The sequence below is a fragment of the Sciurus vulgaris genome (genome assembly GCF_902686455.1).
Source record: "Sciurus vulgaris genome assembly, chromosome: 2".
Classification (NCBI taxonomy): domain Eukaryota; kingdom Metazoa; phylum Chordata; class Mammalia; order Rodentia; family Sciuridae; genus Sciurus; species Sciurus vulgaris.
The window spans coordinates 30098772-30114403 of NC_136462.1; the positions used below are offsets into that span (position 1 = coordinate 30098772).

A 15632-nucleotide genomic window follows, 5' to 3' on the forward strand; every position below is an offset into this window, starting at 1 on the left:
CTTCAATCGCACCCTCTAAGCCGGAAGTAAAACTCATGAAGGAACTACACCAATCGGAAAGCGATCCTTACTTCCTTGGGCGGGACGGAGCATACGGATGCCCTAGCAGCCAATAAGAGGCTAAGGCCCGTTAGGGGCATAGGTAGCGCTACCACGGCAGCCACCGCCGCTGTCATCGCAGCTTCTGCTTCCTTCAGCCTGGCTAAGATGACTGTAGGAAGGTCTGCGGGATCCCCCGACCGGGCAGAGTGGAGCAGTCAGGTGAGGACAGAAAGAAGAGAGGAAACAGGACTGTACTCGGGAAGGAACCCCTAAATGAGGAAACTGGCGTTGCCTTGGAAACAGACGGCAGGGGCGTGTCACCGAGGGGCGTGGGGTTAAAATTGGCAGCGTTTAGGCACTGGGAGGCGGACTTTTATCTTGGGGATTTGAACTACTTATGCCGTGCTTTTCTAGGACCATACCAGTGGAATTCAGTTTTTGCTTATCCTCTCATGTATCTTATGACAACTGTTGTCCCTATGTTGTAGAGATATACAGAGAGGAGAGAATACAGAGACACAGAAAGATTAAGGAATTTTCACCCCAATCCATATATAGACAAAAAGCTGGTTAGGGGTTTTAGGGAATGTCTGCTAAAGGGTATGGAGTTTCTTGCGGGGGGAAGGGGCGATGAAGATGTTCTAAAATTCGCTGTGATAGTTGCATAACTCTGTACTAAAAAACATCAAATTACACTTTTTGAATGAATTGTATGCTATGGAACTTAAATCTCAATAACGATGTTTTTTTTTTAAATGAAATTTGCCCAAGACCACATGCTTTTCATTAACAGAGCCAGGACTACATATATACACAGCTTTGACTCAGAATCTAGTATTCTATCCAGCATTACAGTTAGACCTTAGAGAACCCAGTGAAACCATCAGTAAATGTCACCTGGAGGAATGCAGTGTCCTACCTTCAGTTAGATTGCTTTTTGCAACCATGCATCTTCTACAGCCTTATCCTGGCTCCATGCCAGCCTCTGGAAGAACATCTCATGCCACCATCCTCTAGTGACATTGGCTCTCTTTCTTATACAAGATTCAAGTCTGTTCCTTTCCAGGACCCTGCCTCAACAAGGCCTTTGCATTTTCTGTTCCTTGACCACAGAATATTCTTACCCCAAATCTTAGTAAAGTTGGCTCCATTTCATCAATCAGGTGTCAATCCAAAATTCCTCCATAGTGAGAAAATAAAAATCTGCCCAGGACTGAGAAAGCACAAACATCCCTTACTTATGATGGTTCACCTAATGATTTTTCAACTTTACAATGGTAGGAAAGCAATAAGTGTTCATTAGAAACAACACTTCACGTTTTGAATTTTGTTCTATTCCTCAACTAGCAATATGATCCTCTCTCCATGCCGGGAGACAGACAGAAAGCTATACTTCCCATTTAGCCAGGCAGTCACAAGAGTGAATAACTGATACTCTATAGTGTGCTGTGTTCCTAAGGTAGGATGTTGGTTAAATTAGGTGTATTACATACATTTTAAAATTTGTTGTATTTTCAGTTTACAATGAGATTATCTGGACATAACCCATCATGTGTCAAGGTACATTTTTATAAGTTAAACTATGACAGACACAGATAAAGCCAGCCTCAAAATCAGCAGGAAACAGTGTTTCTCTTGGGGCCATAATAATGCTACAAAATTACTAACACCCCTTATTCTAAATATAATGCTTACTTAACAGTTACTTACCCTTCCCTGCAGGGAAAAAATTGCTCAATTATCTATTTTACTAAACCATTCCCATGCTGGGAGTGGTGACAAACACCTGTACTCCCAGCCACTCAGGAGGCTGAGGCAGGAGAATCACAAGTTCAAGCCCAGTCTGGGCAATTTAGCAAGACTCTCTCAAAATAAAAAGTTAAAAAAAAGGGCTGGATGTAGCTCAGTGATCAAGTGCCCGTAGGTTCAAACCCACAAAACAACAACAAAAACCCCAATACCAAAAAAAAAAAAAAAAAAAAAAAAGGTTAAATTGTCCCTACTTCATGACAGCACTCATCCATTGTTAAATCCTCTTCTGACCCTCCTAAGAATCAATCAGGACAAGACTCTAAAACCCTGCCACTAATATACACACTAATATAATATATACCAGGTTCCTTATTGTTTCCTATGATGTACTACAAATTAATAAACCTCACTCTGATTATAGATATAATCCTAGTGACTCTAATGGACTTTTATCAACATAAAAGTTTTCCAAAAGCAATCCATCACTCTATAACTAGTGTTAATGGTTTTATTTGAATATCTTCTTACATTTTCTGTTCCTTGTCATAGAATGCAAGCTTCATGAGAATAGAGACCTTGTCTTGTTTTCAGTTTAGTGTGTGTTAGATATCCAACAGATATTTTCTCTATGAATGAGTTATGTTTTGTTGTCATTTTCCAGTGATGGAGACAAATCCAATTCTTGAGCATGATAGGCAAGCTCTCTACCACTGAGCTACAGCCCCAGCCACTGAATACATTATTTAAATGTTGGTTGGGTATCTCACTTTCTAGAATGACACTCTTTCAGCTAGTCTACATTGTCCTGTTAATCATCAATTTCTAGTGATGGCATAGGAATTAGTTAGAACATCAGGAAAGCAGGGGTGTAAACAGGGCAACAAGAGAAGAACGATGGGTAGTGAGTATGATGGGCAGAAATGTTGCCAAGGTCCTGGGTAGCAAAATGCATGGTACAGTTTAGTTGCTCTAAATGCTTACTGTACTGCATGGATAGGGAGCATGCATTAGCTCTTTGCTTCCCTTTCCTGCCCTTCAGCCAAGCACACCTGTGTACCAGGATGTGAAATTTCTTAAGAGCAAGGAACACATCTTATTTTTCTTTGTTCCTCTTATCCCTAATATACTAAGACTTATTCAAAATGAAATTAATCATTATATTTTGAAGACTATAGAAATTATAGTTTAACTCACAGTTTATTTCTATTCCATTATAGATATTTGCCCCCAAATCCTCTTCTGACACGGAGGCAGAAGATAAACTGTCTGGGGATGGCCTGATTTTACCCAGGGCTGGCAAACTCCATGAGTTCCTCAGCCCTGAGGAGGAGACAGATTCCACCTCTGACTCAGCTGGAAGCTTTTATGAGTCCTTACAGGTTCTAAAGCAGGGGGGCAAATGGGGGCTGTTGGAGTCCCTCTTTCAGTCTGACCCAGACAGTGATAAGAACGTCTCTGAAGATGATGAGGACTTGGAGAGTTTCTTCCAAGACAAGGGCAGGGGGAAGTCACAGATCCAGTACCCTGGGTCCGAGAGGTAAGGCTCTGCAGTCAACAGCCACCCCACTCCACCATTCTGGGCCAGTCATACCATGTCTCTAGGCTTCATATTCCTTTGTCAGGCAGGGATCATGTCTGCAAGTTGCCACTTAGCCAAGCTGTGGCTCAGAATCAGTTTTTGAGTCCATGCAAGTGTTCCAATTCCTACTCAGCAATCCTAAATCAATTTGGACAACTCTTAGTTCAATGAAACATTAGAGTTAATTAAAGGAATGCCTTTCCTAAACAATCTTTTCCCCAAGAATGACAAGGTTTATTGACCTTGACCAGGTCTGTTATATGCATGCATACTTTATCTCATTTAGTATTTTCTTTCTCCTCCCAGTAACTTTTTAAGTGGATATTATATTTGTCATTCTACATATGAGGAAATTCATAACCTTAACGTTTGAAACGGGTTTTTAGCTTATATCTAACTCTAAATTCCTGCTTTGTCCCATTGTACTCTTTTCTCTCTCATATGCAAACATGGCAGTTTGTGGATCAATTCTGAGAAAAGAATTTCCACTAGGCTGCTAGGAATGCCTGTGAGAAGAGTAGGGAGGACTCATGGAAAAGTTATGGGCATAGAGACTTGTGGGGCTGTGACGTCAGACTGAGAAGCCAGCTGTGACTTGTGAGGCAGAGGCCTGGGGAAGAGGATTAGGAAATGGCTGGGACTCCTGACTGCCTGGTGCAGAAGAGTGCTCTCTTCCACAGGTGTGGCTCCACAAGGCGCTGCAGCTCCCTGAACAGCCTTCCCTCTGGCCGTCCCAAGGCTCTGGCCCAGCCATCTACAGGCTCTGAGCCTCCTTCCCAGCACAGAAGTGTCAGCTCCTGGGCATCATCTATCACCATCCCTCAGCCATTCCGCATGACACTGCGGGAGGCCCGGAAGAAAGCCCAGTGGCTTGCCTCACCTGCCTCCTTTGAGCAGGACAGGCAGCAGGCCCAGAAGCAGGGCCAGGAGGAGGCTGAGTGCCACCGGCAGTTCCGGGCACAGCCTGTACCTGCACATGTCTACTTACCCCTCTACCAGGAGATCATGGAGCGCAGCGAGGCCCGGAGACAGGCAGGGATCCAGAAGAGGAAGGAACTGCTTCTCTCAACCTTAAGGCCCTTCAGTTTCCTGGAGAAGGAGGAGCAGCGAAAGGAAGCTGCTCGACAGAGAGACCTGGCTGCCACAGTAAAGTCCAAGGTCCCCCAAAAGAAGGCCACTAGAAGGATCCCAAAGTCCATTCTGGAACCAGCCCTTGGGGACAAACTCGAAGGTAAAAATATCCTTGCCACCCTGTTGCCTCCTGCTTGTGGATACCAAGAGACCCAGTTGGTTAGTCAGCTTGACTTGGAGATGAGCTGTCTGGGTGGACCCCCTAGAGGCTGCATGCTCAGGTAGGCCATGAGGAAGGGTTAAAATATATACTGTGAATAAGGGCCTCAGGCTTTATTCTTCTACAGCCACATGTGGCACTTACCAGGCACTGTTCTCTGATAAATAAGCAAACATGGAGTTTGTAGACATGAGGAGGTAGAGAGTAGACACAGAATTATAAATGGGATGAGTCAGCCACCTGTAGTCATCTGTGATCCCAGCAAACAAATGGGATGAGTCATTTGCAAGAATTAAAGGAGGGAAGCATTCAGCATACAATGAAAGGACCTAATTCAGTACGCTGTGAAGAGAGAGAGCAGTTCAGGGAGGACTCAGAGAAAAGGAGCACTAGGGCTCCTGAAGGAGGAGCCAGTTAATTTGGTGAAGAGGAGGAAGGGCAAGCAGAGATGTGGCCTGGAGGTAGAAGTAAGCTGAGAGGCAGAGAAGGGTGACAGGGGAGGAATGGTTGGCACAAGAAAGCTGAGAGGCCTTGCTGGCCACTTTAGTGATTTTTGGACTTCATTCCAAGGGCACTGACAGGTTTTAAGTAGGGTGGCTCATGAACAGATATGCAGTTCAGAATGATCACTCTGCTGTTGTAGATAATTAAGGGTGGTAGCAAAACTGGAGGGATGTTGATGTAATAGGCCGTTTCAATATTCAGTTTAGAAAGCATGAAACTAGTAGTGGGGACAAAGAAGATAGGCTAGAGAAAGGTTAAAGAGGAAGATACAGAATGTTTGATAGGAGAGAAGGAAGACTTGAGAATTGTTGGGGCAAAGGGCATGGGCATTTGGGTGGCTAGAAGGTGGTGGTGGCTGGCCTTCCTGCTTTGTCTCTAAAGAAGAAATTGTATAAAGTGCTCAATGAGCGTAAAGGAGCTGCTTCTGCAGTCTGGTATGGGCAGTGGTGTCGTGGTCACTGTATACTAATGAGTATTCTAGAAAAGAAAGGAAAAAAGCAAACTGGTTTGTAAATTTTGCCATTTCTTCATATTGTGGCCAAATGCAGTTCTCCCACGTCAGTGGGCTCACAGGGTTCCTGGAAAGTTAACAGTTGACTTCACACTACTGCTAGTGCTTTTGGTGTAAAGCTTGGTCCCTGTTTACTCATCACTACCCTCTTTGTCCACAGAAGCTGAGCTCTTTAGAAAAATTCGCATCCAGATGAGGGCCCTGGACATGCTCCGGATGGCCTCCTCCCCTATTACCTCCTCTAGTAGCCGGGCTGATTCACAGCCCCGAACAGCTGCCCGAACCCAGGAGAAAAAGCTTGGCTTTCTGCAGACTGACTTTGGATTCCAACCTCGCATAAATCCTGCTGTCCCTGACTACGAAGGTCTATACCAAGCCTTCCAGAGAAGAGCTGCCAAGAGAAGGGAAACCCGGGAGGCAACTCACAACCAGCCCTTCTTGCTGAGGACTGCCAACCTGCGGCGTTCTCCGAGGTCCTGTGATGCTGCCACTACTAGAGGAAGGAGGGTAAGGGCCCAGGGAGCTGTGGGAGGACCAGGGCCTGAAAGCAGGATATGCAGGATGGGCCTGGGGCTTGAAGGAAAGCACTTCTCATGACACTTTTCTATTTTAACTTTTTTCCCCCCAGCCTTTTTGTTTTTTATCTTGAGACAGGGTCTTGCTAAGCTGCTGAGGCTGGTCTTCAACTTGGGATCCTCTGTCTCAGCTCCTGTGTCCAAGCATGTCAGTTGTAAGCAGATCCACATTCCTGTAAATTTAAGACCTCAGGAATACTCTTTTTCATTCCCTTATCTAGAGGGATTTTGCAGAAATAAGCACAAGCAGGTCTGGGAGGCAGGGAATTGGGGTCGATTATTTGTATCACTATAACATGTTCAAAGAAATCTCATTTGATAAAAAACTTTAGGATTATTATCCTAGTCTTGTTCTGGTTATTAAACTTGAGATCTCATTATCTTTAATTCCAGGAATAAAATGGAAGATTCTCATTTTCAGTCTTTCACTGAAATTGAATCCCAGCTAAGACAGAAACTAATCATATGTGCTATCCCACCAATACCAACTTTCCTTTCTTCTAGGGTTCCCCACAGCCACCAGCTACACCCCTGACAAGAAGTCATTCTCTGAGTGGCCTTGCTTCCCTCTCTACCAACACTCTCCCTGTGCATATCACAGATGCCACCAGGAAGAGGGAATCTGCAGTCAGGTGAGTGGTCAGGCTATGTAAGACTCAATGATCTGATTCAGGTCAAATTCTTGAACCCACCCTTCTCCCGCTGGCCTTCTCAGCTGTCCTCAGAGACACCTTAAGGGGTTGAAGAGATTCTTTGATCAGGGCAAGAATACATGTGGTCTTCATGCCTGGTGCTAGCCACCACTTAGCCCTCATGGGGGACTTATTTGGTGCAAGGCACAATGTTAAGGCTGAAAATCCTTAGGAAACCTACTAAAGTGTAATATCTAGTCTGAAATATAGAAAAGCAAAGATGCTATTACCATATTTTGTAAGGAGTGCAAATGCAGAGTACTGTGAGGGCACCAGGAAACCTGGGGCAGTGTTCTCTTTTCTTTTGGAATAATATCTGAGGTGAAATATAAAGAATGACAAGGAGTTAGACATATGAAGGCTGGAGAGAAAGAAGGTTCCAGACAGAATAACATGCATAAAAGCCTATACACAAAAAAAGGGTGGCAGTCACGAAGGGTAAGAATTCAGAAAAGTGTGACAGCAGGTGACTTAAACCTGCCACAGAGGTAATGAAACAATGATTACCTAGAGATGCTCTGAGAGTCATCTTAGGGAGATGTCAGAGTCTGGAAGTAGGAGGGTTTTTTGTTGTTTGTTTTTTTTGCAGTGCTGTGAGGGATAGAACCAGTCTTGAACATGTGAGGCAAGAACTCTACCACTGAGCTACACACTGTCCAGCCCATCCTGCTTATTTTGAACTCTTCAGCTAACCTATTCTCATTGAGCCAGTCCCTCAGTAGAGTTCCTCCTCCTTTAGGCCTCTGAGCTGAAGTTAAGCAGGACAGTCATCCTGGGAAAGGACTAACATCTTAGTGCCTCTACCTTTTCCATGGGGCTTCCATGGAAGTAGCCAGAATTTACTTGGCACCTACAGACAAGAGGGATTGTAGAAGTGTACTTAAGATCCAAGAAATACTCCCTTAAAGCCCAGTATGAGAGGACTCATGAACAAGAAGCCAGCCAGCTATGGAGAATACCCATATCTGTTTTCCAAAAGTAAGGAACTGGATATTTTCTTTTTTTTAAACAGTGCTGGGGATCTTTTTAGATATGCAAATTGTATTCACAAAGAATCACAAACCCAAGTACTTTCCTGTCCACTGTTTAGAGTGGTCAAGGGCAGATTCTGGTTCTGATCATGGCTTTCCCACTGGCATGCTGGAGACTGATCCTCAGACTCCTTCCCTGTAAAAGGAGAACTTACTGTCTTTACATTATGAGGCCCTTTTGAGGATTACATGAAGTCTAATGTTTTTTGGTTCATGGCAGGTTGTGCAGCAAGTGGTAGCTATTAATATTGAGATAAGTGAGAAACCTCACAGATTTCCTGAGTATTTGGCTATTTAAGGATGTACACATCTCCAGTTCAATGAATTAACTTTTCTTTCCCATACTGATGGAAGGTTTCATCTGCTAGTACATTTAATCCCAGAAGCTTATTATTCCTAAAAATGGCACCATGGTAAATTATCTGCCTCATTCATTAAAAACAAAACAAAACAAAACAACAACAAAAAAAACCCACTTACTTTCCAGAGAGTGTACTAAGATTACTTCTAAATATACCCAGGTTGGTTATCTGCACTCTTATTTTTGTTCTCTCCCTTTAGAAGTTCACTTGAAAAAAAGGAAAAAGCAGAGGAGAGTATTCAGTGGTTGGAGATGCACAAAAAGAAGTGTCAAGCGATGTCTAAATCTGTGACCTTGCGTGCAAAAGCCATGGATCCCCATAAAAGCCTGGAGGAGGTGTTCAAAGCAAAGCTGAAAGAAAACCGGTTAGTGTCAAAGGGGTACAGGTCTTGGGATCCAACATATTGTCATCTCAAATATGGCAAAATGGAGTTATTAAATTATTATTAAGCTGCTATAGTCATACAGAATTTTGCCAGGCAGTTAGGAATTTATAATATACACAAGAGTTCCTCTGCTCAACTAAATGAAAGGCATTCTAGATTGGAAAAGACAGAATTCTTTTTAGAAATCTTGTTAATTCCAGGAACAATGACCGTAAAAGAGCAAAAGAGTATAAGAAAGAATTGGAGGAAATGAAGAAGAGAATACAAACCAGACCCTATCTCTTTGAACAAGTTACCAAGGTAAAACTCAACTATCATTCATTTTCTATCTGCCTTAGATGAATGTGAGCTTAGAAGTAATGAACAACTTTAATATGTGGGCATTGAACATTTCCTTAAGATTCAGATATTCTAAATTGGACACCTTTTATTGGTACCATTTTTTCCCCCTTAAATATAGGTCTTCATGGGTTCAGATGCTCGCAAACACCCCATAGCCTCTTTCCAGTGTTTGGGATCATGCTCTCTATATCCCTTTTCTCTCAGTTTCAGACAACAGTTCCACAGTGACTGGTTCCAGTTTTTGCGTTTTAGCTCCATCCTGTAGCTATTGCAGGATCTAGGCATTTATGGGTGTACTCCCTCCACAGCACCCACCCCCCAAACACCTGTATGCTACCAACATGCTGGACTGTCTTGGGTTTACTTAGCACCTCACATTATTCAGAATCTCATGCTGACCTTTCCTATTTATGTTAATTTCTGTCAAATTTTACTCTTCAGATCCCACCAGATTTTTCAACACAGTAAGAAAAACACAAAGTACTATGATTTTGCTTGTTTAAGTATACCTTCACATACAGATCATCATGCTTATATTAAGAATATTCTCAATGCACCTTACTTTCTATTTCTTTCTGTTTTGATGTTCCTAAGAATGGTTTGGTTGCTTTTAAATCTTAAACTGTTCTGGGTGCAGTGGTGCACAACTATAACCCCAGTGAATCAGTAGGCTGAAGCAGAATCCAAAGTTCAAAGCCAGTCTCAGCAATTTAATGAGTCCCTGAGCAACTTAGCCAGACCCTGTTCCAAAATAAAAAAAGGCCTGGAGATGTTGCTTAGTGGTAAAGCATCCCAGGTTTAATCCCCAGTACCAACAAATAAGAAAAATAAAGAACTTTAAATCTTAAAATGGTTTTAGTCCACCTTTTTTCATCTGAGTCTCACTTCATCTCCCACAAATTTAAGTCCTCATTTTTAAATGTGTGGTTCACAAATTAATAGCTGGCTTCTCCCGAAGAAGAGTTGCAGGCCACTTCTGAAATTGGAACTGGAATTGGAAAATGATGTTTCAAACTGAAAAATTTAAATCTAATATACAATGATTATATTTTATTCACAACCACACTATGCCTAATTCAAATGTGTTGCGTGGAGATCTCAGATTAGTTACTACATACATACAGGATTTTGATCTCAATATAAGTGATTGTTTTAAAGGTTCCTCCCAGTGGTGTTGCTGAAGAAGGCAATTTAGAGCTGCAGAATGACAGCAGCCTCTCAGATTAAGATTATGCATTTTAACAAGGTCCTCTGGGACACGATTGTACATTAAAGCTTGACAACAAAGCTCTAAGTAACTTTAATGCAAATCTGCCCAGTACTAAGGGTTGGAGGTGGTGGTAGGGGCATTATTATAAAAATACTGATTAAGTAATTTACAATCATTTGGTAATTCACAAGATAGCTACATAATTTCTATCCTTCAGGACCTTGCCAGGAAAGAAGCAGAACAACGGTACCGAGACACCCTGAAGCAGGCTGGACTGGAGGAAGACTTTGTGAGGAACAAGAGTCGAGGCACCCGGGCTGTACAATGGAAGGAGGAGGCTAATGTTAGGCATTCTCCCAGGTAAAGTTAAAGGGAGAAAAGTATAGCATTCTTAATTCTGTTCCTTAAGTTATAGTATATCCTCCACTAATTCCTGTTTTCCCCTTAAACACGTTGCTTTATAGCCAGGCATGGTGGCAAATGCTTACAATCCACAGACATGGGATTATTGGAGCAGGAGGACTGCAAGTTCAAGGCCAGCCTCAGCCATTTAACAGAACCCTATCTCAAAATATAAAAAAGAGTAGAGACATAGCTCAAAGGTGAAGTACCCTGGATTCATTTCCCAATAACAAAACAAAACAAAACAAAACAAAACAAAACAAAACAAAACAAGATATGTCCCTTTATAGCCAGGCACTCAGGAAGCTGAAGCAGGAGAATCACAAGTTTGAAACCAGTGAGATCCTGTCTCAAAATTTAAAAAATGAGCTGAGGATGTAGCTCAGTGGTGGATTGATTGTCCTTACTGGTTTAATCCCTAGTACTAGAAAAAAAGAAAAAGTTGAGGCCATTCTTAAACCTTACACATTGCTTCCTTTAATTTAAAATGTTCTATTTCATAATGTTTTCATTTATTTTGCAGCATCCATGAAACTACAAACCTCAGCATCAGTGATCCACAGCATGATTTAGAAGGATCTCTAGAATAGCTTACAAGCCTGAAAAAAGAATTGGAGAAGCTGTATTATGAATCACCAGATCATCTGAAATCATTGGCCTAAGTTCATGTAACATTACTGTTTTTTTTTTTTCCCCCTGCGGGGTTGGGGGTTACTAGGGATTGAACTCAGGGGCACTCAACACTGAGCCACATCTCTAGCCCTATTTTGTATTTTATTTAGACACAGGATCTCACTGAGTTACTTAGCATCTTGCTTTTTTCTGAGGCTGGCTTTGAATTCACAATCCTCCGGCCTCAGCCTCCCGAGCCACTGGAATTATAGGCGTGCCCCACAGCACAGGGCATATTATTGCCTTTTTTTTTTTTTCCCTTCATTTTATATATTTATTTATTTATTTTTATGGTGCTGAGGATCAAACCCAGTGCCTCACACGTGCTAGGTGAGCACTCTACTACTGGGCCACAACCCCAGCCCCACATTACTATATTACTGCAGCTCACCAGGGGTTGTCAAGGCACGCAAAACTTGGGTTTTGAATCATTGCTACTATTATAGAATGGGGAAAAGAAGAGTTACAGATAACAGGAATGTTTCAAAGAACTGAAATTAGAGAAGCTCAGGGTAGAGGGATCATAGCCCAGACTTAAGGGGTCTTACTTTATGACTGGCATTTAAGAACAACTACAGAAAAAGAGACATAAGCCAAAATGCTAATCAGGGCATGAGTGAGTCAAACGGAGTAGGTATAAGATAGGAGAAAGTAAGGACCAGAGAGCATAAGTCCTACTAGAAAACAGGCCCAGAATTACAGTAGCCATTGTCATCAGAAGCCAAAAATGTGCCAGCTACTCGAGAGACTGAAGCAGGCGGATCACAAGTTCAAGGCCAGCCTCTGCAACTTTGCAAGACCCTGTCTTAAAATAAAAGGGCTGGGGGCTGAAGTTTAGTGGCAGAGTACTCCCCCTGGGTTTAATCCTCAGTACCAGAAACACCCATACACAAAAAGCCAGAAATGTGTATCTTGGCAACTAATTAAAAATTATGTAGAAATTTTATGTGGGCAAAATAAAACATATCTGTTTATCAGATTTAGCCCATGATGACAAATCTGCAACCTTTAGTTCAGGGTTTCTCATCCTTAGCACTTGATATTTGGGGACAGATCATTTTTTCATTGGTGGTTATGGGAGGGAGCTGTCCTTTACAGGCAGGATCCCTGGCCTTTACTCACAAGATCCCAGTAGCACATTCTTCTGGTTTGACAACCAAAAGTGTCTCCAGATATTGCCAGATGTCCCCTAGAGGACAAAAACTTCCCAAGGTGAGAATCGCTGCTCTAATATCAAAGTAAGACTGCAGAAGGCAAACACTGAGATTTTAAGAATACAAGTGATTGATTGCCGTGAACTCAATCCACATAGCATGGAAGGAGTATGCATGTCTTTAACAAATTATCTTTCTAGAATAATTCAAAATTATCTGCTGTTGTTGCTTTTTATCTCAAACTCAGACATGGTCTTTTCTGATTGTAGCAGAATGATACTCTCAAACGACCATCTGGGTTTGCTAGTTAGAAATGAAGACACTCATGTCATGTTTCTTAAGACTCCTCAGTTCTGTTTTACCCGCATGGAATCTTAAGGATAAATCAATGTTCTGTCTTTAAAGAGAAGAAATGAATTATTTTCTTAATTTTCTCTACAAGGAAACAAGTGTCTAAAACAAGAACCAAATAACTGACTGGGCTGTTCTGTTTATTTAAAGGGAAAACTGGATCATGTGATTTTTAACTTAAAAAAAAAAAAACAAAAACAAAAAAAAAAAAACCCTCTTAACATGCTATTATGTTCCATAAGCAAAGAAAACAAAGTGACCAAGTAGAGGTGTATAGGACAAGACAGTAAGTACCTCAGCCTGGGCCAAGGGGAGATTCAAGTAATTTATTTTTTGCAGCCCACTGGCTGAGAGTCTGTTACTCAGGTTGCTAAAGGGAGAATGTCACAACAGAACTGACATCACTCCCTTCTTCAAAGCAACAAGGCATCTTGAAAACTTCTGGTGAAGTTCTGTGGTTGGTGACAGGACATTGTTCATCCATGTGAAAAGATAGCTGGGTCTGGGATGAAAGATCTTCAAAGGAAAACCTCCCCTCAACCAGTCTTAATGGAAAACTTCAGCCAACATATAATGAATTCACGTTAGGAAAAAATCTATCCCAAAATTTTGCAGTGGGGAGAGAGGGAGGTAGTTACCCATCCCAGTCACTGCTTGGCTCCTTGTCTGAATCAGTTGGTGGCTGAAGAAAAGCTCTCATAATCCATCTCCTCTGCCAGGGAAGATGAATGGAAGCAAAAGGAGTCTTGTCCTTCATATATTCATTTGGTTCTGGCAGGTCATGAGCCTTTGCATCCTTATTCCCACTATGCATTCTGGGATCAGAGCTGCACTTCCAGGAGCACCCATGCTCATGTCCGTCTTTCAGTTAAATCTCCTTGGTTTAGTAACTGTAAAAGATTGAAAGCAAATCTAGAATAGGTTACCATTGAATCATAAACAAATTAATTTATACTGAGTAAAAGAATTAAGAGGTGGAGGGTAGGGAAGGTACTTGAGAGGTGGGTGAAGGATATCTAGTTCTGAAGCAAAAGACAAGCATAGACTGACAGATCTCATTCATATGTTGGCCTTGGAACAGCACTTTGGCCACTTCCTGGTGCTGTCGTATGAACTATGGCAATAAAATATCCTGAGTCTACAAGCAGATCTATTGTTTGTATTGTCACTTATTCACCAATCAGTGATGGAGAAATGTGCAACTTACAAGGAAATCAGAAACAGTGGAATTAAAACTCTTGGAAGTTGGCATCAGCCCAAAACACAAACTGAAGTTCTGAAGAAGGAGGAAACAGGAAAGTTGCTGTTCTAAGACCTAAGAGCTGAAAACTACTCATGAGAGATCCAGGCTTCCTGGGCTTAAAAGAATACCTTTCCTGTGATGAAGGATTCTCTCAGGGTGGCAGTAACACTGACATTCTACTTGACACTAAAGGCTTCTGTTCAAGGGACGTTTTGTATAACATAATTCACAACCAATTCCTATGTAATTATAAAAAGAAAATGAGATGGGAACAATTAAGTGAAATTCAAAATAAAAACTAGGCTATTAAAATCAAGTCAGGTAAGTTCTTGAGCTTGATATGTATTTGGTGATCTTAATTTGGATGAAGGTAATCTACATAGCAGAATTTAATGATATGGAATTTTTTAAAGTTTAAAGAAAAAAAAACAAAACCATAAGCCATAGATTTCATCTGATGCCGTGTGGTAGGGATATAAGAATGGTGTATTTTTGGCCTGGGGATGTAATTCAGTAGTAGAGCCCCTGCCTAGCACACATAGGGCCCTTGGTTTGATCCCCAGCACTGAAAAAAAAAAATGTTTTGAATGTAGGCCAAGATCCAGATAAGGTTGCACTCAATCAAACTCAGCACTTTTTCTTTTTCTTCTTTTTTTTTTTTTTGCGGTACTGGGGATCGAACTCAGGGCCTTGTGCTTGTGAGGCAAGCACTCTACCAGCTGAGCTATCTCCCCAGCCCCAAACTCAGCACTTTTTGAGAAACACTGAAGAATGTGTAATTCTGTTTTCTGCTTTGATTTATTTGGAAAATACTCTTAAGAGGCAGTTGAAGCTAGCTGGGTTCAAAGCTAAACTGGTTCTTGAATTCAAGAAGGTAAATTCAATGTGAATATGGAACCTCAGTGGGTGAGAGTCCAAAAGCTCAGGTCCCAGTTAGCCCTGTGCAATGAGACCTCTAATTCTTTGGAGACCTCAGAAAATATGAAAAAAAAAAAACCAGAAATTATATAAACTGAACCCTCTGAATAAGTTCTACCCATCAACTTTCATACTGGGATTGAATGCAGGGGTGCTCTACTACTGACCTACATCCCCAAACCATTTAAAAAATTTTTTGTTTCAAATAAAACATTTTATTGTGGATTAAAAGGCACACAGAAATAAAGAGACCAGTACAATGGACCCGTGTGCCCTTCACCAAGCTTACACAGTCACTAATTCAGAGTCAAACCCATTTCAACTCATCCCTTCCCTAACAACACCACTGCTAATGCTACTAAACCACTCACAACAAATCATTGTTCTATGGTTTCTGTCATAAATAAGTCCTTATGGATTTCTGAAAGATGAGCATTTTTTATAAGAATATATTACAATATCATTATCCTAGCTAAAACAAAGTAACAGTAATTTCTTGTTGTTATTCTATATTCAATTGGCCTTTTAAAAATTTTGAGACAGGGTCTCACTAAGTTGCTGAGGTTGGCCTTGAACTTGTGATGTTTTTGCCTTAACTTCCTGAGTCACTGGGATT

The 15632-nt window shown here is 41.6% G+C and overlaps 2 protein-coding genes across 6 annotated transcripts in view; one reads left to right on the forward strand and one right to left on the reverse strand.

Annotated features, from left to right (window-relative positions):
- Positions 1 to 90: 90 nt before the first annotated feature.
- Positions 91 to 13435, forward strand: FAM161B (FAM161 centrosomal protein B). Of its 2 annotated transcripts, XM_079129785.1 has the most exons (10): positions 91 to 261; positions 1561 to 1602; positions 3012 to 3331; positions 4054 to 4604; positions 5840 to 6186; positions 6759 to 6886; positions 8539 to 8703; positions 8925 to 9024; positions 10494 to 10636; positions 11202 to 13435. In XM_079129785.1, the coding sequence occupies exons 1-10, from the start codon at positions 208 to 210 to the stop codon at positions 11266 to 11268; spliced, it is 1917 nt and encodes a 638-aa protein (XP_078985911.1). In that variant the 5' UTR covers positions 91 to 207; the 3' UTR covers positions 11269 to 13435. The 2 variants fall into 2 exon arrangements, with proteins under 2 accessions (XP_078985911.1, XP_078985912.1); XM_079129786.1 differs by lacking the exon at positions 1561 to 1602 and having other exon boundaries at positions 92 to 261.
- The window catches only part of ZNF410 (zinc finger protein 410), a 33181-nt gene continuing 30716 nt past the window's right edge, over positions 13168 to 15632 (reverse strand). For all 4 annotated transcript variants that reach the window (XM_079129815.1, XM_079129818.1, XM_079129816.1 and 1 more), the window contains one exon: positions 13168 to 13745. In XM_079129815.1, coding sequence (XP_078985941.1) covers positions 13707 to 13745 — 39 coding nt within the window. In that variant the 3' untranslated portion in view covers positions 13168 to 13706. The remainder of the gene's footprint in view (positions 13746 to 15632) is intronic.